At 33.8% G+C, this 24,147-nt stretch overlaps 1 protein-coding gene across 3 annotated transcripts in view; it reads right to left on the bottom strand.

Moving 5' to 3' along the window:
* Positions 1-1,318: 1,318 nt before the first annotated feature.
* Atp11b (ATPase phospholipid transporting 11B (putative)) overlaps positions 1,319-24,147 on the bottom strand; it is a 109,003-nt gene continuing 86,174 nt past the window's right edge. For 2 of the 3 annotated variants that reach the window (XM_077795320.1, XM_077795322.1), the window contains 4 exons: positions 23,883-23,986; positions 23,132-23,297; positions 9,259-9,392; positions 1,319-5,046 (listed from right to left, as the gene is read on the bottom strand). In XM_077795320.1, coding sequence (XP_077651446.1) covers positions 4,965-5,046; positions 9,259-9,392; positions 23,132-23,297; positions 23,883-23,986 — 486 coding nt within the window. In that variant the 3' untranslated portion in view covers positions 1,319-4,964. Of the gene's footprint in view, positions 5,047-9,258; positions 9,393-19,727; positions 19,814-23,131; positions 23,298-23,882; positions 23,987-24,147 lie in introns of all 3 variants that reach the window. The other variant, XM_077795321.1, reaches the window with a different exon arrangement.

The raw sequence follows: 24,147 nt of genomic DNA, 5'->3' as shown, positions 1-24,147 counted from the left end.
GCTCTTCAATATAAAACTTGAATTGTTTTTGAACTCACAAAATTTTCTGGCAAAATGCTTTCCTTAAGTTTTTTTTTTGGTCTAAATTTCTTCTTCAGTATAATTTGTCATGTTCTACTTCTTGTGCATCAAAAGTCTGAAACACCTTAAAGATAGTCAAACCACCCAACTCCCTTTTAAAATATATAAATGGATGCCCAAGATCTGAGATCAGGGGGCAGAGGCAGGAGGATCTCAAATTTGAGGCCAACATTGGCAACTCAGTGAGACCCTGTCTCAAAAAGTAAAAAGGGCTGGGGATGTAGCTCAGCGGTTGACTAAGCACTCTTGGGTTCAATCTCCAGTACTGAAACAAATAAACTGCTAGATAAATTGATTTGTCTAGGATCATATCTTATTTAAAAAATAAATTACATAAATCATTCAATGCATCTTTTGCAAATATTAAATAACACTTTGGCAAAAACAACAGCTTAACTTTTAAAAATAAACGTAGATTCAACAATTATCTGTACTCTACCCCAAATTGGAATATTTTCTATACATTTCAGTTATATTTCTTTCTCTTTTGTTCTTTTTTTACACTCCTGGGAATTAAAGTGCCCTAGGTATACTATCATTGAACTACATTCCCAGCCCTTTTTGAGACAGGGTCTCACCTTGAACTTATGGTCCTCCTTTCTCAGCCTCCCCAGATCCTGGGTTTAAGGCATGCACCACGGCCCCGGCTTGAACAGTTATATTTCTTAAAGAGTATGTATTTTATGTTTACAAGGCATTTCCAGATTTACAAGTGGTCTTGGATGGCTTTTCATGAACGATGTAATTTCTATTTGAAGTGTACCGGTCTTTACAATTGGTGCATTTCTTTCAGACCCTTCTTCAGGAATTGTACTGATTTCTTATAAAATCTGGATACTTCTATATTATAAAAATGCAGTTAGTGAAAGGCATAAATGATACTCTTGTACTATAATGGAGGGTAAACACAGTAACATTTATCTTGAAACCAGTTTGGCAGTGCTGGTTATGATGAACAGAAGCTTAAAATACCAATAGGGCAGGGGTTGTGGCTCAGCGGTAGAGTGCTCACCTAGCATCTGTGAGGTACTGGGTTCGATCCTAAGCACCACAAAAAAATAAGTAAATAAAATAAATGTACTGTATCCATCTACAACTAAAAAAAAAAATTTAAAAATGCTTAAATAATGGAGAAACACTTACTTATATAGAAATACTTTTATTTGATAAATATAATTCCATAAACTTTAAAAAATTACTGAGAGCTATACAATAAATATAGTAAAGTTACTGACAATGCAGAGAATTTTTAAGGATTACATTAGACAACCACAGTGTCTGAGGTCCAAAGTTTTAAACTAAGTATTGCTACAATATTTCTAGCTACTCATTCTTCATAAAAATCTAACAAATCACCATTATTACAAACATATCATTAGTTACTATCTGTTTTTTGTAGGAATATCATTCAAGTTATTTCATCTCAAACAGCAATATATTGTTTTTTTAAAAAAATGAAAATAGATAACTAATTTTAAGGTAGAAATAAAATTATCTATAGGGGGACCAAAACTAATAGAACATATTTTAATACAATTCTTTGGTTTGTTAATTTTATTAATACCTGCTTATACTCCAAATTGATTTTTTAGAGAAAACACAAACATGGACAATTCCTCTTTCCCTTAGCCTCCAAGAGATTTTTAAAGTAGTATATTTTGAAAACTTATGTCTCCTAATTTTTATATATCTCCCTGACTCCTGCCAATCATCAGTCTCAAGATTATTAGACAAATCAATTTCACAATCTTCTTCAGTATTTATTTGCAGTCCTAGTACTACTAATAGGTCTGAATGCAGTTATCTCCTAACAAGGTGATGTGCCTCAATTAAATCTATTCAGGAGAGTGCCAGAGTTTGGGTCAGCTCTGGAAGCCTTTATATAGCACAAGCTTCAGACCCAAGGAGAAGGGAAGTTAGAGAAATGACACCATTAATTCTCCCCACTTCTCTCTTCATCCTCAGCAAGCCTTGGCAGCTATAGTTCTCAATCCCCACTCTTCTCCTTCCAGGGTGAGCCTGTGCTTGTTATAAGCCAAGGCAGGGCACTGAGTCACCTGAAAAAGCTGATGGGCAATTCTGGAAACTAACCTGGCGATCATCCTTATCTCTAGGCCTGAAGACTTCAGACTAGGTAAAGGAAAGCCAGCGAGTCAAAAAGATTTCAGACCTTAGTAAACTAGCAGTAACACATTTAGCATCTCACTCTGGTTTTGGCAGACAAGAACAAAATTATCAACATTGAATATGCAAGGGGAAATTATCTGTGAATACTGGTTATGTAGTAAAGTTTTGTAGTATAAGTGTTAGAAAAGTACAGGAAGCTTATAGGCTGCATTACTACTTAAATAAAAAATTTATGATTTTCCTTAAAAAATGAAGTTTTGAACAAAAAAGCAGGGTGAGCACATAGTACCATTTATTTATTTGCAGTGCTGGGGTCTGAACTCAGGGCTCATGCATGCTCAAGCATTTTTTTTTTTTTCTGAAAAATATAAATAGGGCTTGGGATAGCTCAGCAGTAGCCCACTTGCCTAGGATGAGCGAGGCAGACCCTGGGTTTGATCTCCAGTACCAAAACAATAAAAGCAATGAAACAAAAAAGTTCTTCACTAACTGCAAATGGGTGAGTGCAGAAAATTACAATCAAATGTATGAGAAGACCCATGGAAGCCAGCTGACCTATCTCCCTGCAGCTGGCCATAGACTACTTGATGACTCTGTGGTCCTTCTCTAGTGTCAGTAGTTAGTTTATTTGGTGGCACAAAACACTGCTAAGGCAGACCTACTGAATCTCATTTTGTTATATATGTGCTTTATAAGACATTCCAAGAGAAAGCAAATTTCATATTGTCCTCCACTAAATTATTCCACTGAATATTTCTGCAATATTTCTCTCTAAAACAAGAATTGGTGAGTGTATACATTATACAACATATTATTCCTTTAGCATACTTCCAGAATAAGAGAGCATTCTAAATCTAACTGGAATATCTGTTAAAGAAGGGCTATTTATGGAAATTGAAATTTAGCCTGAAATGAATAACTTCATATCCTTCATTAGTGAAAAAATATTAGATTAGCAAGTAAATAATTTACTAGCAAAAAAGAGTGCAGTCTTAATTCTTGCTCTATGTTCTTTCACCACCAGCCTAAGTCCAGAAGTCCTGGATTCATGAAATGGGAAATGAGTAGAGAATTGCACAATAAATCTTCAAAAAGGAAATATTACATTCTCAAGGGAAAATCTAGAAAAACCTCACTTACTTACAATTGTAAGTATGCTTAGAGCTAGATTACAGTATATAAACTGATACTTCAAAATCTTAAAATAACATTACTTTTAAACAAAACAAATGACAATACTGAAACTACATGATACATTTGGGAAGAAATTAAATTTTGAGATTAAGTTTTGAGATGTAATGAGTTAATTAGAGTGACATGTACCTAATTATTCATTGTTAGCACTTTATTGCTGCTAAAATTTATTTACTGCTGATAAAATTTAGTGTTTTAGACTTTGTTTGATTTACTTTCCGCAGTCCCAACCAACAATATACCTTATATGGGACCTTGAGCAGTTTAATTTACCGTGGTGGTCTGCTGCAACTTAGATAACATACACTAACAACAACAACAAAAAAGGCAGAAATTCTTTATTCTGAAGTCTCTTACAGAAAGGCAAGAGTAATTCTAAGTTGGCCGTAAGAGGCTGTTCCATTTTTATTAATTTAATTACTCTTTCTTTCTTTTTTTTCTTCTTTTTGGTGATGGGGCCTCGCTAAGTTGCCCACACTGCTCTTGAACTCATTATCTATCTTCCCTCCTTGGCCTCCCAAGCTGCTGAGATTACAGGCATGCACCACCACACCCAGCATAGTTACCCAAATTTGATTTGTATAATTAAAAGTATCTGCAATATTTAAATACTGTCCAAATTTGTTTTTTATTGATATAGTTGAACTTACAACATTGTCATAAAATACTCAACAGAGCCTTTGGATAAAGAGAGAGAAATAATGCAAATTTAAATATATTAGCCAGGTTAAAGCATGCAAAAGATCCAATGATAAAGACAAATTAATAATATGATAATAGTATCACATTTACCCACTATAGGTTCTTCATATTCAGTCACAAAAATGTTAGTATACATCACTTTGAAATTTGGTGACTGGACCCGATTTCTGATTTATATATAAGATATGATAAACCCTCTTTGCATTTATCAGGTTAACTTTACTAGCTGGGCTACATTTAGAGAAATTTGGTATAGGTATAAATTTATTCCTCATACTGCAGTAAATAATGATTGGAAATATATTCTCCTAATTTGCTCTGTGAACTTAAAAACACTAATGAATTAACAACACAGGTCAATGCAGGACCAGACTTCCTTAAAATTCACATTTTTTTTCCCATGAAAAGCTTCAAATATAACTCTAATAAAAAAATAGAGTTCTCAAGGCAAACTTTCAGCATAATTTACAGAAGCAAGTTTAAATAGAAGAGTCAATCAAGCTAATTCTAAAAAATACACATAACTAGAAATTATCTCCTTCTACTTTGATATTAAAATACAGTAGCCTCAGCAACAAGCTGAAATGCCATTAGGAGTCCCATAAGCACAAGGGACAACCCAGACAAAGAGACTGAAAATGTCTCTTTATTCACAAATTTTAACATGAAATAATAGATTAAAATTAAAGGGAGAGAAGGGTTCATTTTAATTTTCTGTTTGTCATTATTACTCTGAGTGAGTATGAACTACTCCAGAGATTTCAGAAAGTGATTTCACAGCTAGTGTGGCCATTTACAGGATGATCACCCTGAATCTGAGGAAAGGAGGTGAAATTGCTCCCCAAAGTACTAATGCCCCTTTAATAAGTAGATGAGTCCATTGTGGAGAGAGTCAAGATGCTCCTGTCGTTGGTATAGAAAGGATCCGATGCACTCCATGATCTAAAGTAACAATAAGAGAAAAGTTTGGCTCACTAGGACCTATGTTTTAATTGAGAAAAAAATTGACTGTAAAACTTAGGACCAAAATGCAATTTGAGTTTTAAAATAATCACTGATTCAATCATTTTTAAATGCTAAAGAGAAGTTCTTCAGACCAACATTGAATGACCATTCTATTTATATTATATAAAAACTAGGGAAAAATTATGCTCTATAAATCATATAAAAATATTAGCCAAAATTCAAATATTCATTAGCATTAAAACAATTTCTATAGGTAGTAAAGCGTGAGATGCTTTTTAAATCCTAATAACCCAGTAAAAATAAATGTTACTAAGAGTTATACACATTCAGTTTTACTGAAAAACAACTCTATTTTGACATTTCAGAAAAAAACAACATCCACACTTACCAAAAGCCTTGGAATGAAATTCATATTTATTTGTCACATCTTTTCAGCTATAAATTCTACTCTAAAGATTGAAACCTAATTAGGTTGAATGCAGCAAATGGTTTACTCAAAAGACATCAAAGACACTTGCAGGTCACTAGCATTTTCACTTATCTAGGAAAAAAAATGATCCTTTATTGGTCTGGAAAAGTTAATTATTGTTGGAGTGATAAGGCCCTTGAGCAATTCAATATGTAATACTTTATTTGCAGCTGTAAACTTAAATTAGCTTGAGTTAACTTAAGCTAAAATAACTCAAGACCCAAAGTAGCCTGCTGTGCCTAAAATAGATTACCCTAAATCAAGGACATAGCAGGATAATCACATAAAGAGTGGCTTTTCTTAGGAAACTAAAAGCACTTAACAATAAATACATTTTATATAACTTTTGCCACAGTTCCTGCTTTGCCTAAGCACAGATATCAGAGGAAGAGACTATTATTGAAAACAGCCCCAATTCCTCTTTATCAAACATCTTATGTTTGCTACAGACTCTCAGTTTGTATGTAGTTCAAGTCTGAGTCAAAGTGAGCACAGTCATAATGAAGTTTGGAATCTAGAAATTTTACAAAATTGGGCAAATAGGAAAACAAGCTTGGTTTCCAGAAAAGCCTGAACAACTTCTACCTTAATTTAAGGAAGGACTTGTTCATTATTGTCTTTCTAGCATCTAGAACTGCATCTGGCACACATTAGGCACCCAGTATTTATAGGATACATTAATAAAAATGAGAATATAAAAGTTTCTTACAGAGTTAAGTACTTATGGTGGTGCAGGGGGAAGCATGCTTTTAACTATAACTTAACTGCCAGTACCCAATTATCTGCAGTCAAATGTGCAATTCCAAACTGACAATATTTTGTATTAGTCCTCCCTCTTTCCAACCATTGTTTACACAAGAAATCTTATTAGGCAAGGTTTCCTTCATTTTTTATCTTTTCAAAGCACACATGTGTATTCATGTTAAATAAAATTTCTGATAGAAAATTAAACAGCTGAACTATATATTAACTATTACCTCCTTTCTATTTAAAAGATTGTTTTGATTAGGATAAAGTACCTGTAGTAAAATACATACAGAAAATCATTCATTGCTGAGACAGCTCTTTAGGCTACTACATGGCTTATCCTTTACAAAGCAGCATAATGCTCCCTTTCAAACTAAGCTTGTAATATGGCATATTCCTTTGACAACATTAATTAATAAAATATAAGTAAAATTTTTGTGTATGAATGGTAAGAATTTTAAGCAGAGAAATCTGTAATACAAAAGCACTGTTGTATTTTTTAAGTGATAGCCACTACTGTTATGTACAATCTTTCAATGGAACAAGTAGCCATGAAGTTTCTATATTTTGTAATGGAGTTCTCAGTCTTGCCTTAAATTACACATGAAATAGAAATAAAAAGACAGCCTGCTCCAAAATCAAAATGCCAAACATATTTCACAAGTACAATTATATGTAGAAAACAAAAACAAGACTCTACATATCAAAATGACTATTAAAGTCTAAATATAATGTTGATGGACCTATGGCAATCTTCATATAGCCCTTTGAAAAGCACCAAGTAGCTCTGTGTTTTGTATGATTTTATCCCCTAAAAAACAAACAAACAAACAAACAAACAAACAAACAAACAAAAAACCCCAAAATACAACCTGACAGATCTAAAAGGACTTTGTAGATTTTTCATTTTAGGTACAAGGAGAAAATGATAACAGTAACAAATAATATAACCTGAGATGTTGGACAACACTGAAAAGGGATTTACAGTGTGTCAAATATGAGAGTAAACATAAAGTTAAACATTTTTTAGGGAAGGAAGTCTCAGAAAAGAATATGATACAACTTTGAATGACTAGATGGTAATAGCTACCTTTAAGAGAACTGCCAAAATAAATTAAATAACCCTTGGAGACAGGGTCAAAAGGGATAATAAAAAAAGGCTGTGCAAAGCATATTGGGGCATCATACAATTGATATTAGAGAAATGGATAGATGTAGAAAGTGAACAATTTTTTTTCTCATTTAAAATTAATTCTAGCTTTTAAAATCATTATCAAAGATATAAGAGGAATCTCTGTTAAAGTAGAAATTTCAAAAATTCTACTTAAGTTCTATTGTAGTATCTTAATCTAACTCCTATCTTGGTTCTGTGCAATAAAACTGTTACCAGGTAAAATAAAAACACAAGATCCTTCTGGAACATCTTTTGGGAAACTCACCAGCCTAAGTGCATGACAGAGCTACTTTCTTATGGTGTACTTTATAATACCATTGCATAAGATATAACAAAATCCCAGTAAATTTAACTGCTCATGGTAAACTTTTATGTGGTATGAAATTACTACAAAATAATATCACAGCATTATTAAAGTATTTTGGATCACATATTATAATTAAGTCAGAATAAATGAGAGTTAAAACCATGAACATTATGTTAACATAGAAATGCTATTTATCAGCCCAACTATACTATAAAGTCCTGGCCATAACCAAAGCCAAAGTGAGAACTAACAAGTTCACCAGTAAAAGTTTCCTCAATGTTAAAATACATGAATGATATCATTCTCATAATTTTTTAAAAACACAAAGCTTATTAGTAGGCAAGAGTAGGGTCCCTCCCATCCTTCATTTCTTGCTCCTGGGCACTTCCCAAGCCAAAGCCATGGCAGAGATGGTAAGTGATAATATTCATATGGCACACTGTGAACAACAGGCATCAACATCTGTGTCCACTGTAAGCCTTCACGCACACCATAGCACTGCTGTTCTGATTTTGGGAGTATGATATCATTCCCCTAAAGAATACCAAGTACAGAGAGAGCTATTTTTATTCCCTAGTATCCCCTCAATAATGATATATATCTTGAGTAAATGTATGAATAAATGAATCTACTTCAGTGTCAAATCAGTTTTAAATAGGATTTGCTAAAAAATGTCATTTTTTGTTATGATCCACAAAAGCAAGCTGTGATAAATCTAATTCAAGAAATAGATTTGGGAGGGGACAAAAATGCTAAGATTCTTCTGACCCATAATCTTATAAATTAGGTCTAAGACCTAACTTATGAACTTTTAAAAAAAACTCATTTTTTTTTTTTTTTTTATGTGGTGCTAGGGATCGAACCCAGTGTCTCACATGTGCTAAGCAGGCACTCTATCATACAGCCACAACCCCAACCCTATAAACTTTTAATTAGACAATAAATATCAAATTAAAGAAACTTAAAAATCACAACTAATTCCATTACAGATGTAAGAAGTCGGGGGCAGAAATACAGCCTTCTGTGTTCAACCTTGATTGACAAGAAAACAGACATGAAGAATAGGAAAAGCAAAGAACTTTGACTTCACTGTATGTGGAGATTATTTTGTAAAGACAAATAGGAAAAAGCTCAGCAGGAAATCAAGCAGTAGTAGAGGTATTATTAAAAAAAGAAAGTTATACAAACCAAGAAAGAGTATCATATACACATTCGTATTTGCCACATTTTAGAAAGAATATAAACAGAATTATTTTGTTCATTGGATAAAAAGTCTCTTCAAAGTGCCTTCTCTTCCTTTGTGAGTGAAAGAACCCCACCCCAAAGCCACAAGTGAAATCTACCATCAAAGAGTGCTAATAAGTAGTAGACTTCCTGCTTCAGTTGGTAAAACCAGCTGCTGATTTATTGGATATCTAGAGCTGCAGGTTCATCCTGTTCCAGTTTACAGGTACTCATCTGCAGCAAAGGCTACTTAGAGAAATGTCACACCTGCTGATGTGTGTTGGACTACATCTTCCTATGACTCGTTCCAGCATTCTTCTAACAGATGCGCACGCTGTTTCTCCTTCTGGGAAGCAGCACATGGAGTCCAAGCACTTGATACTTGAATTTGTTTCAGTAAGCTGAAGGAGTTGAAAAGAAAAAAAAATTAGTTATTTATAGATTTGGACTAATATAAAAGAACTAAAAAAAAAAATCACAAGCACTTTAAAACCAAAAGCAATGTGTATAAGTATATATGTTTTCTATAATATGGAACTGTATACAAGGTTTTAATTTTATAGAGCATAATCATAAAAAATATTTAAAAGCCTTGTATCCTCATGACAAGTCTAGTAAAAAATTATATAAACATAATAAGCTAGACAGTATTTAAATCTGCAAGGATTTAGGAATTTAATAGCCTATTTTAATAATTTATTATTATCAATTCTCATATCAGTCACTCAGAAATTCAGCAAATTCTAATTTTTCTTGAAATGCTCCTGCAATTACAATAAAAAAAAAGTGTAGCAATCATGGAAACTGGAATGTGAATTATCTGGAAGACTGGGAAGTAACAACCAGACAGGAACCTATGCCCAATCTCTCATAAGAATAATAACAATAATAGGAGCAAACACTTGATACAGGGTGTACTATGTGCCAGATCTAAGCACTCTACATAAATCCACTCAATAATTATCTTTGAAAAAAATATCATTTACCTTAAATTGCTAACCAACTATGAAGTGCCATCCATCTCATTATCTGTTTAACAGTGAGTGGTCTAGTGGCACATGGGTTAAACTTCATTAAACAAGTTAATAAATAATACTATTAAGATTTAAAGTTGAATTAAGTTCTCAAATATCCAAGATTTATATTGATTCAGGCAAAAACAGCCCAGCAAGATAATTAATTACATTATAATAACAATTTTAATTATGTTAGAATGAGAAAAAAAATATGGTATGACCACACAGCTTAATGAATCCCAACCTTGGTTTTGCTAGTCAGGAGTGCTCCTAATAAATTTCTCAAGGGTTGTCATTTTTAAATATTAATTTTAATTCACTTTTCATTAATATATAATATCCTGCATAACAGATCCTTTGAAGGCAAGGGAAGGAGAACAATAAAAAAACAAATTCAATAGAATGGACACTTCCACAAAGGTTGGGAATCACCATGTGTCATGTGGAGGCATGGCAACAAAGGACATTTGTGGAGACACAATGGACAGAGAGGTGAATGTGGTGGAACATAAATATCCTGGCCTTCTGAGTGTAAGCAATCAGTGAGGTCCCAATGAGATCCATGCTCCTGCCCAACACTGAGCAGTGTGAGACAGGACATTGCTCCTGTTTGGCAACTGCCTGGTTGCACCAATATCCTAGGATCTGCTAAACACTGAGAAAGAGCCCAATCTTACTTGTTTCATTTAGATACCCTTGGTTTAGAACTGTTGAGGGCACTGTCTCTTAAACTCTGTTTTTTGAGATGTTTCTAGATATTTCACAGAAGAAAAACAAAATCTATAGTCACTTAAGTTTGGAAAACACTAATTCAATGAAATCCTAAACAGACTTACGTAAAAGATTGTCAGTAAGACAGGATTCAACACATAGCACATGGAGTGCTGGTCTCCATGGGGGAAGCTTCACATACTAGGATTCTCTTTTTTCACTAACCCCCACACTCTACCACCCTGTTTCACCAGGAAACAGTAATCAATACCAGGAGGAACATTAATATTCAGAGGAATGGTTTGGGAAATACTGGTTTAAGTAACAGGATTTCATCAGTTTCCTAGTTTTGTCACATTTGGGTCCCTGGTCTCCAGTTTCCCCCAACCTCAAATTTACCTTCTGAAGGAACCTGACTCTGGTGCTCCCACTGGAGTCAAAGGATAAAACACAACACCTCAAGTGGCCTTGAAGGCCCTTTCCAACCTATCTCCAGGCTGCCTTTCCTGCTCTACTTCCTGAGTTCCTTTGTAGACTCCATACCAGCCAACCATGAAATGCACCCTGCCAGTGGGCGTGTTGCAGCTGTCATGAAGGAGGGTAGAATGCTGACCTTGCACCAAGGTTCAGTTTAAATCTTATCATTATCAGGAAACTTCCCTCATTTCTCCAACTATGAGTAATCTTTTCCTCTGGATTCCATTCCACTGCTTGTTAGCATCACTTAAAATCAACTTACACTTATTGAACAAGGTACTGGGCCAGTGCCCATAGGAGCAACCCAACCCTCAATCTAGTGAGGTGAGGGTAAAGAAAAAGCTGAGAGAGACAGGGCAGAAAGACATTCTAAGAGTATTAAGTATTAAGGGAATGCTTACTATGTATGTGTTAGTTACTAAGAAAAATGCTTTTCATGAGTTGTCTCACTGAAAGCTTAACACAACCTTCTGGAAGAGGCACCATAATCACCTCCACTTTTTATTTTTGGTACTGGGGATTGAACCCAGGGACACTCTACTGTAGGCTACATCCCTGACCTTTTTTACTTTATTTTGAGATAGGGTATCACCAAGTTTCCAAGGCTGGCTTCAAACTTGTAATCCTCCTGCCTCAGCTTCCGGAATTGCTGGGATTACAGTCATGCACCACTGTGCCAAGCAACCATTTCCAGTTAAGAGGAGGAAACAGAGGTCAAGAATTTGTTCATGGTCACATTCAAGTGGGGAATTGAGTTTTGGTTTCTTTGATTCCAAAGTCCCAAATTCTTTATCAAGCTACTATCCTGTTTCAACTATGTATGAGGCAAACTACTCAGAAAAGAGAGGGGAAGGCCCAGACCCAGATGCTGGTAGTACCAGTGGGAAGGCATGAAAGATCTGATGAAAATAGGAAATACATCCGGCAGGATGAGTGGGATTGCCATAGCTGGAGATGGGAAAGAAAGGGCATCTCAGGGTGATGACAGAGAACAAATAACTGTGTGGGGGCAGAGTATCATGTGTATTCACCACAAAGCTTAGCTTGGGTGTAAGGGAGTAGTTGTTACTATTGCCCCCATGCAAAACGACCAGTAGTGTGGCTCAAAGTGTGATCCCTGATTCTGTTCATCTGTAAATACTTTGTTACTGGCTGACAAAGCAAGTGTTGCTGGTCTGGTGAGAGAAAGAGTTTTAAGATTTTTATGCCAATCTGACAGAGTTTAGACAATTTTATACAAATCTGACAGAACAACTTTATAACTGTTGAATCTAATAATAACTTAAAAATTGGGAGTAATTTTGTATATTTTAAAATTTTCATTTGCCTAATAATTCATTTTTACTGTTCTCATAAAAGCACTAGTTCATGATGGACAGGAAATTAAAATCAAGAAAATAACAAACTGGTCCTTCAGCACATTTCAGCAGACATGCTGGGAATGACAAAGATCTTGTATGGTACTTCTTTTTAAAAAAAAAAAAAATTTAAGTTGTAGATGGACACAACACAAGATGCTGTTGTCTTGTGTGGGATAATCAAATGATAAAGCAAAACTTTAAAACAAAGTCACTTAAAGATTATATACTTTTCAACTATTATGTATCAGACCTTACTCTGCATTGATCACCTAAGGACAGGGATTAAATTATGAACAACCCCAGAGAGACAGAGATAGATAGAGATAGATGGGGGAGGGGGATAAATATCTTGAAATGTCAGAACTGTTATAAAAAAATATTTTTTTCAGATTATCTTCTGAATTAAAATTATTTCCTTTTTCCCTCAAAGAGAAAAGAGCCCCAGATGCTTAGAAAATGCTGAATGCTGGGTAACTGTTTCTGTAAAGATTTCTACAGAAAATACTGTACTATTCTCTAGCAGATTTTAAAGTTCCACTACTTTCTAACATACATAACCAGGAGCTCAGCCAGAGATGATGTAGCCACAGCTGCCAGTACAACTTGAAATGAGGGTTGGCAGAAATGGAATGGAGTATTTAGTCTTATTTCATTCAAAGTAAGGAAAGGGCTTTTTTTTTTGGGGGGGGGGCTATTTATAAACACAGAAAAGCAAATAAACAAACTAATGGTAGTGAGACCTTATCTGGTGGCACCAAGAAATAACTTCTTTTTTTTTTTTTTTTTTTGGCACCAGGGATTAAACCCCAGGGGCACTTAATCACTGAGGTATGTCCACAGCCCCCTTTTGTATTTTATTTAGAGACAGGGTGTTGCTAAGTTGCTCAGTGCCTTACTAAGTTGCTGAGTTGGCTTTGAACTTGCGATCCTTGTGCCTCGGCCTCTCCAGCAGCTGGGATTACAGGCGTGTTCCATCATGCCTGGCACTAAGAAATAGTTTTTAATTTACCAGAAGATTTGATTTATTAGTGAGCCTCACTTTCTACTACACTTGCTTCCCAGTAACAACTATGTAATTTAGAGCTAGGAGGGTTGCCAAGCAAAACATCTTGGATATTCAACATGACTATGTATGGCCAATGAAAATGTTCATCTTTATAGAACTTGCCTTTTGAAATAAATTCTGGCTCATTGCTCTTATATTCATTATTTTCATATTGATATCTTCCTTAAATCTTATAAAATGTTAAAAAATTATCTTACACTTTTTAGCATTTTTGATCACTTCTATGACATGATTTAAGTTTAGATAAGAATTGTCATGCTATTAACTCTATTAGGTCTTTGTCTTTTAAAGCTGTTTTATATACTGGATAATCAGTGTGAATGCCCTGTTGAGCTTTAAAAGAAGTTATCTGGAAACCTAGTGTGGTGGTGCACACTGTAATCTCAGTGGTTCAGGCGGTTGAGGCAGGAGGATTTCGAGCTCAAAGCTAGTCTCAGCAACTTAGCAAGACCCTGAGCAACTCAGTGAGACTCTGTCTCTAAATATAAAATAGGGCTGGGGGGGACGTGTTTCAGTCATTAAGCACCCCTGGGTTCAATTCCTGGTACCAAAAAAAAAAAAAGAGAGAGAACTTATCTGGAAAAAAGTTGTGTTTATAGAAATGTATTTGTTTTTAATATGAAATCAATAATCATCAAATATTACTGACTTACAAATCTGGTTAAGAATCATTAATCAGGGCTGGGGTTGTGGCTCAGCGGCACAGTGCTTGCCTAGAATGCGTGAGGCCCTGGGTTCGATCCTTAATACTACGTTAAAAAAACAAAAACAAAAACAAAATAAAGGTATTTAAAATCCTTAAAATAAATCAGTGCTTCATCTCATTAACTGCAATGTAGACAGCTGTTAGTGCTGGCATTCAGATGGCTGGCATTTCATTTAAGGCCTCTTTTTCTAGAACATGTTCATTCCTCTAACTCCCTTCCTCTTCCCTTCTCCTTCAGTAAAACAAATAATAACTCTGAAATACTGGAACTTTGAAAGACAGTTATAAATGTAAGTAAAATACTTCCATACTGTCATTTAGGGCTTTTTAGAAAGGAGATATCTGTGTGTATTGCCTAAATTGATGAAAATAAACAAACGGTAAGAATTATATTTAAAAGGTAAGCTTATTTTGATTATTTGTCTCACTCAGTTTCAAAGGGGACTAAAGTCCCCTTATTTTAATGATGTGCTTATTCAAATAGTTATATAAATGACGATATACAACTAGGAATTTATAGTTTAGGTAAGGGAAAGTATCAGTATCGGAAAAACATTAATCCTCCAACTTAATGGGGAGCATAAATTAATATCAGAGGGTATAAGGGAGAAAATTCACTAATCGTTCTTATAATAATAATAAGGCCCCTATTATTTAATGGGAGCATTCTAAGAACCTAATTCCCAGCTATCTTGTACATTTTAATGTACATCTTAAAGCAGAGTAGTACCAGATCCCTGTCTAATGAGATACCAACTTGAACTAGAACCCTTGGGGAATTACTATCATAGAGGACATTAATTTTATAGTTCTAGCATAGTTAGGTACCCTAGTAGATTATCTGCTTGGAGCATAATACAAATACTAGCAAAGCAAGATCTTTTTTTTTTTTTTTTGGCCAAGCTAAGTTCTTTACATGAGCTTTCCCTGTAGCTCAATTGGGGTATATTGAGAAAATAAAAATCTTTCTATATTAAAGCACCATACAATCACATGAAGCATATCAAAGCAAAATAAAAATTCAGAGTTTTTAAGTTTCTAATAACTGAGAGGAATTTTCTACTTAGGACAATCCATTTAGGTCAATTCACTAAAGAAATCTAATTTTAAAACATGTTTTATAGAATAATTAGGATTTTTCCCAATTATTATATGTGTTCTGTTATATAATATGGTCTGATACATAATAGTTGAAAAGTATATAATCTTTAAGTGACTTTGTTTTAAAGTTTTGCTTTATCATTTGATTATCCCACACAAGACAACAGCATCTTTTTGATCAGTAATTATAATAATGGCAATTAGTCCAAGTAAAAATGTAATTATTAGTGGTAGGCATTTTTATCCTTCATAATTACTACCAATCAAAACACTTTTGCATATCCTAATTAGGTCTAGAAGCAGTTAGGTCTTACTCCTTAAAAGGAGAGTAAATTAAACCCTTTTCAGTTCATATTTTTTATTACAAAGATATGACTTCAAAAATTTATGAAAAGATCTGAAAGTTTGTTAAATATATGCCAACAGAAAATCACTAGGTCTAAACACTTATCTGTTTGATTATTCAACTCAAGAGGTGGGCTTATAAGCCACCCACTTATAAATGTCTAAGTTAAAATGTATAAAATGTCATACAGCCACAACTTCAAAGGGGAAAATGATTTTGGAAGTCAGAAATACAGCATAACATATTTTCAAAAGGAGAAGTGAAGGGCTGGGGTTATAGCTCAGTGGTGGAACGCTTGTCTCACATGTGTGAGGCACTGGGTTCAATCCTCAGTACCACATACAAATAAATAATAAAGGTACTGTGTCCATCCAGAACTAAAAATATTAAAAAACAAAAGAAGTGAGAAGGAATGATTTCTTGAATATAAGACAAGAGGTGTTGAAACTGTAATTCCAAAGAAAGATTAATAAGATACTCAGTGATAGACATAAAAAGTGTGAAGACCACAAAAAAAGGAAAAGACTAAAACAACGTCATGAGAAACAGTGAAGGAATTAGAAAAGTAAACATGGAAACATCAGGTCAGTGCTCCATGGCATGGCCCAAGCATGAGAACTTAGCAGATGAGTCCCCAGGAAGGTCCAGCGCAGTACTACCTAGTGCACGCAACAACTGTCCTGCTGGCTGCAAGCCTCAGCTAGCAGGTGCCTACTGTCCTCCCCTCTGTGCTGGCTTTCAGCAAATTCATATGCTGAGCTGACTGAACCCTTATCTTCTTCCATCTAGAAGGACAGAAAAGCAACAAGTCTCATATTACAGAATGATACTCTCACATTATATAGGTTTAGAATCAAAGCAGTAAGTTGGGTCCACAGTGTGTAAGGTACAAATGAATCTTCATACAATAACACATTTACTATCACAAGATAGGGTTAATAGGAGCTTCTTAAGGGGAACACAACAAAGCACACAAAGCCATGATTTCCCAGTGCACAAAGCTCTTACTGAATATACAGCCTAGTAAAACTGTTTCCTTTAAAATAATTCTTTGTCTTCTATGAAACTCATTGCTACAAGGTTGGATTCTTATTGCAAAGGTATGTCCATTTTTTCACCTCTCATGCTTCCAACTTAGGAGACTTCTCTAAATGGAATTCAGCAGAGAACAAGGCTCCTATAACCTTACAAATTTTGGACATGTGAACAAAGAGCTTGATTTGATTTACTTGTTAACATTAATCTTTAATCTGAAATATATTTTTTAGTGAAGACCAACTAATTTCATGAATCTTAGTTCTTTTTATCTTATATTTGTATTACAGGCCTTCTAAAGAAGTCTAATTTAAAAATGTGCCATAGCCTTTTTTATTTAAACTTTTCTTAAATTATGAGAACATGTCCATAATGAATAAAAGACAAATTCTGCCTCATCTCCGTGTTCTTCCAGTCTTAGGACTACTGCCCAATATCTGTATCTATGAAAAATACTATAGTATATTTCTTACATAGAAAAAAAAAAGGCAGCAGAATTCCTTGGTTTCAAGAGTATAGTAAGTTCACGTGAAGACAATTTAATTTTGCCTATAATATACAGAAACTCTTTAGTCAAAAGAAAAGTATAAATAGTATGTGTTAAAGGATTTCTCCCACCCCCATACCAAGGATTGAACCCAGGGGTTCACCCAGCCAGGGGATGGGATAGGGTTTCATTAAATTGCTTAGGGCCTTGCTGAGTTGATGAGGCTAGAAATTTGAACTTGCAATCCTCCTACCTCAGCCTCTTGCCTTAGCCTCCTGAGCCACTGGGATTACAGGCGTGTGCCACCACACCTGGCTTGTTAAACTATCTTAAGAAGTACTAACCTGATTAAGATTTGAGATTTCTTAAAGATATATGATATCTATACAATCTTGCTCTTCATCACCAGGATTAAATAGCTCAGCAACTATGGATCACAGCTATGGAATACCATTCAAAACAGTTTAAAGGGGCTGGGGATGTGGCTCAAGTGGTAGCGCGCTCGCCTGGCATGCGTGCCTGGCATGCGCGCTGCCCGGGTTTGATCCTCAGCACCACATACAAACAAAGATGTTGTGTCTGCCGAGAACTAAAAAATAAATATTAAAAAAAAATTCTCTCTCTCTTAAAAAAAAAACAGTTAAAAAAAAAGGTGTATTCAAAGTTTATAGGGTGTATTTCCAGAGATGTTCACCATCAGCTATGAAGAAATGCCCACCTAGGAGCCACTCATAGCTCATATGAATTACTGTTATTTCTCCCTGGCCTTTGATTGAGCATATTTCTTCTTTTTGTTTTTCTTTGCTGCTGATATTAATTTAATAGAACAGAGTACATAAAATGATCATGTGATGGGTGAAGAACGTGGAGGCCCAGAAACAAGAACATAACTGGGAGTATGCTTGGTTAGGACCACTGGTAGTAGCAAAAAGTACAGCATCAGCATTCAGGTGGGTCACTGGCTAACCAGTGCTCTCTTTCTGTGGTTACATCACCTAACAGGGGATGATCAACCTGCTCTCATTGTGATCTTTTGCAGAGAAATGTTAAACTTACTAATTTCTTACAGTATTAGAGAGCCTGGGATCTCTCTGATTTATAATATACTTCCTCATTCTTTTTAGGTCTAGTAATGCTCAAAAAGAGTCACTTGATTTAAGGCAACATGATATGTGAAAATGTGATTTCATAACAATATGATTATTCGCAATGCAAAAGTTATCTTTATTGACCAATGTGTTTTTTTAAAATAATGAGCTCTCCTACTGCCTTAGAATTAAATAATTAGATGTTAAAAAATGTGACATATATAGCCACTGTTTCCTACTGATAAAGCTGTAATATACATACCTGGCTCAAAGAAAAATGAAAGTAAATCTTTACATTTGTTTTTTTCTTGTTTTAAATATGAAATTTAGTTTAGCACTTAGAAATCCATTTATATATTCCTCTATAATGATTATCTTTGAAAGAAATTCAAAGTACAATATTTTAAAAAAAATCCTGAGTTAATAATAAAAAGGCCAAAGGTTTGGTAAAAGTTTAAGACAACTCAAAACTATAAAGTCAGTATTACATAAAAAGGTTAAGTGGTACTTTGTCAAAACCATTCATTTGATCAAGAGAATTTGGAAAGATTAGAAACCTTGAGAAGAAAAAACAATATCAAAATATACATGATTAAGAATCTATAAGATATTGATAAGGCGAGAAACTGAAAAGTGCCAAAACTAAAGAAAAACTTTAGTTACATGACTTTTTTCTCTTCAAAACTTAAATGGCATTAAACTTAGTATGTTATTATGATATGCTGTTATCAAAAGTTCTAGGATTTAAATTTCCATGACAGAACTGATATGTCTGTGGTAATAAAGGTTTATATAAGACATAAAATATATTGTTCAATTTATAGATGCTCTGAATAGTAGCAAGGATATGAAATGCTTAGGCAGCCATTACAGTGTACAAACACAAACACACATGTATTTACAACACAGATTATGGCAAGATAAAAAAAATGGGCAAATCTCACTTCCAAGTAACTATAGCTTAAGTATTTTAAGTTTTATGATGAATTTCTGTAGCTTTAATTACTCAACATGCAGGAACATTCTTAAATATGAACAATATGACAAGCAGAAGCATTAAAATTGTGCTAGAAAAGATAGTTCAAGTGTAAAATATATAACAAGGTACAGATCTCTGTCCTGTTATATTGAATTTTCATCTGAATTTTCTTCTCAAAGAAGAAATGGATATGATTTTTAGGCTTTAACATAATACTAATAAAGGTCAAATTAGTCAGAGACAGAGCTGTGCTAACAAAAAACACCCCACTCTTTATTCATGCCTCTGCCTATCTTTTGGATATGGTTTAATTGACCTTTAGCATGCAGAAGAGTTAATGAGGTTCTATTCCTCCTACTCTACCTAAGTTTGCTCAGCTGATTCCTTGCCCTCGATAAAGGCTGCAGTGCGATGAACTCATCACTTAAAGCCACTGTGTTGGAGTACATCTATAAGTGGACAGAAAAAGGATGGAACACACAACAAGTCAGTGAGCTCTATTCATCACCTATGAGACAGACACAGGACAAGGTTTGTAAATATTGAACATCTGTTCCCACAAGAGTAGGAAATGTACATGGTACACATACATGACTGACATTTGAACTGTGTTGACTTTGCCATCAAAAAAAATATTTTTTCACTTGTAACACCACATGGTTATACTGCAGAAGAATAAAGCTCACAATAAATGCTGATAGTTCTTCTTTTAATATGATTTTTCTTGTTACTTTTAGTAAAACAATGAAGTAGTTGACAATTTTCTAACCATTTCTTCATTATTTGAAACCAGAAGTGATGGTAGAGCTGAAAAAATGATTACTGCCTGTAGCCAAGAAATAATGTCACATATAGGATTTGAATGACCATATTCTGTTTCAGTAAAAAATAAAACCAACCAACCAACCACCAACCAACCACCAAATGCCACCAGTGTGCTAGAAAGATCCTTCAGTGGAAGTGGAGGTTTTTTTTCTTGAAAGAGACTGCCTAGAACATCTGGGTAAGTCATTTGGAAATGAATTTAGTGAGTCAAAAAGGGAGAATATACTGGCTTTCACATATAGATTCAGTTATTGATTTGATGCTCATTCCACTTTAACTTATGTTAAGAACCAAAATACACATAAGTACTTTTAACCTTTTTCTTGTGAAGGGCCTACCTTAAGGTACCAAATATTTCCTATGTAATCCTTTGGAAGAGGCTATAGAAAAGGTAATAAATTCTAATATTATCACCTTCATATCAATTAAGAAATCTCTATGAAAAACACAACTAAAGTTTATAAATGCTCTGTCTACCACAGCATTTCAAAGGATAAATGTAGATAAATCTGATCAATTTACTTTTATAAATAATTACATTTTTAAGTGATATTATTCATTCATTTTCATTAAATACAACTTCATATAGGTCAAGGGGGAAGAAAATTGTTCTTCATAAAAATCTAGGAAAGTATCATAGACAATGTATTAAAAATAATACATTAATATGTATTAATAATAACTATAAATGAAAAGTTTAGAAATAGTAAATTTACAAATCTGAAGTTTAAGCCAGGTACAGTGTTGCATGCCTGCAATCCCAGCAGCCCTGGAGGCTAAGGGAGTTTTGTGAGTTCAAAGCCAGCCTTAGCAATTTAGTGAGGCCCTAAGCAACTTAGTGAGACCCTGTCTCTAAATAAAATATAAAAAAGATCTGGGGGAAGCTGGGGCTGGGACTTAGCAGTATAGCGCTCACCTAGCATGTGCGAGGCGCTGGGTTCGATCCTCAGCACTACATAAAAAAAATGAATAAATAAAATAAAGATATTGTGTCCAACTACAACTAAAAAATATTAAAAAAAAAAGGGAGTTGGGGACATGACTCAGTGGTTAAATGCCCTGGGTTCAATCCCCAATACCAAAAAAAAAAAAAAAAGCAAAACAAACAACCAACCAACCAACCAAAAACAAACAAACAAAAACACCCCAAAATCAAAAACCAAAAACCCAAGTTTAGAAATAGTAAGACAGACAAACACACAAACCTGTCTGTAATGGATTTAAGTAATACATTGCAGAGTGGAAAAGTCTGTCCATATTGATATAAATATATGCATAGGCAGACAGTAATAAATTATGCTGATTTTTCAGTCCCATTTACAGATTAATATTATAGATATATTCTCACTTCCTCATACTTAAAATGACAACTTTTTAAAAAATTTTGGACCAACTATATAACAGGCACAGTGATGACAGATGCGTATATTCATTCTTTCTTACAAAAATCACATGAGGTAATAATAATTGTTTTATAATTTTTTTTAGTTGTAGTTGGACACAATACCTTTATTTTATTTATTTTTATGTGGTGCTGAGGATGGAACCCAGTGCCTCACATGTGCTGGCCAAGCACTCTACTGCTGAGCCACAACCCCAGCCCCTCATAAGGTTATAATTATTATTGTGATTTTTATAGAGAAGGAAATTGAGGCCTAAGAAAATGACTTAATCAAGGACATACAGCTATCTTATAAATGGCTGAAACAGCATTTGAATTCTAATCCAAATAAGATAGTATTTGTATTAAACTACCAAAGTAAAAACAAAACAAAACAAAAAATTACTGAAGTAAATAAATTAAAACCAATGTACTATTTAGAAATCATAATTTAAATCACTAAATACTTAGCACTTTATCTGTTTGTAAGATGAATACACATTTTCAAAATCTTAATAAAATTTGCTTGGCATGAAACAAAAATAATGTTGAAAAAATATCAACCTGGCTTGCACTAAATGATTAAGGAACTCAAGCTCTTTTTTTTTTTCCCCCCATTGCAGGGGACTGAACCCACAGGGTCCCTCTACCACTGAGATCTCTACCCCTAGTCCTTTTTATTTTTTTTTAAATTTTCAAACAGGGTCTTGCCAAGTTGTAGAAGATGGCCTCAAACATGTCATCTTCCTGCCTCAGTCTTCCAAGTAGCTGGGTAGGATTACAGATGCATACACTGTACCTGGCTTAAATTCAGCTTTTAACAAGGCAGAAAAGGAGATGAAAATATATTCTATACTAATTAAACATACAAAAAAGGCACATTCAACTAAATATGTATCATTTATTGGGCATATACTATTTTTAAACATTTTTTCACTTAATCTTAACTACAGTAGGAATGAAAAAGATATATCTATCATTTTACCATTGAGGAAACTAGAATTCAAAGTCATAATACTACTAAGTGGCAGAACTGGGATTCAAATTGAGATCTATCAGGATCTAAACATCATATTCTTAAGCACTATGTAACATGCTGTTAATATTTGCTGTAATTTAATGTTTATTAATAAATGTTTAGTGAAAGAATATATTTTATAAAAATTCATTCTGTAAAAATTATTTAGGTTAAAGAATTTATTTCATATTCTGTTGTTAAAAACCATATAACATAAAAAATATTACTTGAATTCTAACGTTTCTAAGACAAGGCCATATATCTCAGATGTATCTGGAATAACTTGATAATATTATTTAATACATTTCCTAATATTATGTGAATAAAACTTGAAAGTTTGATATTTAAATACCTGGAATTTTATTAATAACATGATATAATTTTAAACAACTTAAAAATATCACATTTAATAATGTTTATATTATAAAAATACTTGATATAGGAATGAGTTATTTTCTATTTTATGACATAAGCAAATTATAATCATAGTTGTTTATAACTAAAGCTCCTAACTAAAAAGATATTGAAATAAAAAGTGCTTACCTGTGCCTTTTCAGTACTTGTAGGATGAAGCTGTCGGTCAAACACTTTCTTCACAACATCAAGAAAGAGACATGTTACAACCATAAGGATTATGGCAAACCAAGCAGAACCACTTGATAGGAGCTGAATAAATACAAAGTACATATTCTGGGAACCTAAAAATGGCCTGAGAAGAAAGACAGTGGGCTTAATAAAAAAACAAAAACAAACAAACAAAAAAACCTGAAAGATAACTTAATCAAGATATCATAGAAACACATCATATTTGAAAATAAATAACTACTGAGTCACATCCACAGCCCTATTTTGTATTTTATTTTGAGACAAGGTCTCACTGAACTGCTAAGTCCCTGCTAAATTGCTGAGGGTGGCTTTGAACTCATGAACTGCCTGCCTCAGCCTCCTGAGCCACTGGGATTACAGGCATGCACCATGGCACATGGCTGAAAATAAACAATTTTAAGAGTACTCTGAGAAGAGGATTACAGACAAACAAAATGCATAGAGTATCCTTCTATGATCCTAAATAAAAGTTGATGATTAGCTAAATCCAAATTTTTTTGCCTAACTTCTAAAGTTTTTGCTTAGTAAATGGATCAAAGGCACAAAAGGCAAACACAATATAAACTGAAAGAAGTGAACTCATTGCTAGGATGGGGTTCAAAACTATTCTGAGCAGAATTTATTCATGATATAACCCATAACTATAAATATTTATTATAGCTGAATAGATATAATTAAAGTCACTCACCAGAGAATCCCACCATAAAACAAAGAAAATACAAAATAAAATATAATAGATCCCCAGGTAACAAGATGGTTGATCCAAGTCCAAAAATGAGTTTCCAAAGCCATCTAAAAAAAATTTGAAAAGTCTTAGAAATGTAAAATAATAAAACATTATCCTCTTAGATAAAACTCAAGGATAAAGCACATTACGTATTTCAAAGTCTCACTGCACAGTCTCACAGAATATAAGTATTAATGAAAGGCTGCTAGTAGAAAGTTACATAATT

This window comes from Urocitellus parryii, chromosome 2 (genome assembly GCF_045843805.1).
Source record: "Urocitellus parryii isolate mUroPar1 chromosome 2, mUroPar1.hap1, whole genome shotgun sequence".
In the NCBI taxonomy this organism is placed as follows: Eukaryota; Metazoa; Chordata; class Mammalia; order Rodentia; family Sciuridae; genus Urocitellus; species Urocitellus parryii.
This window is presented reverse-complemented; position numbering and strand designations above follow the sequence as displayed.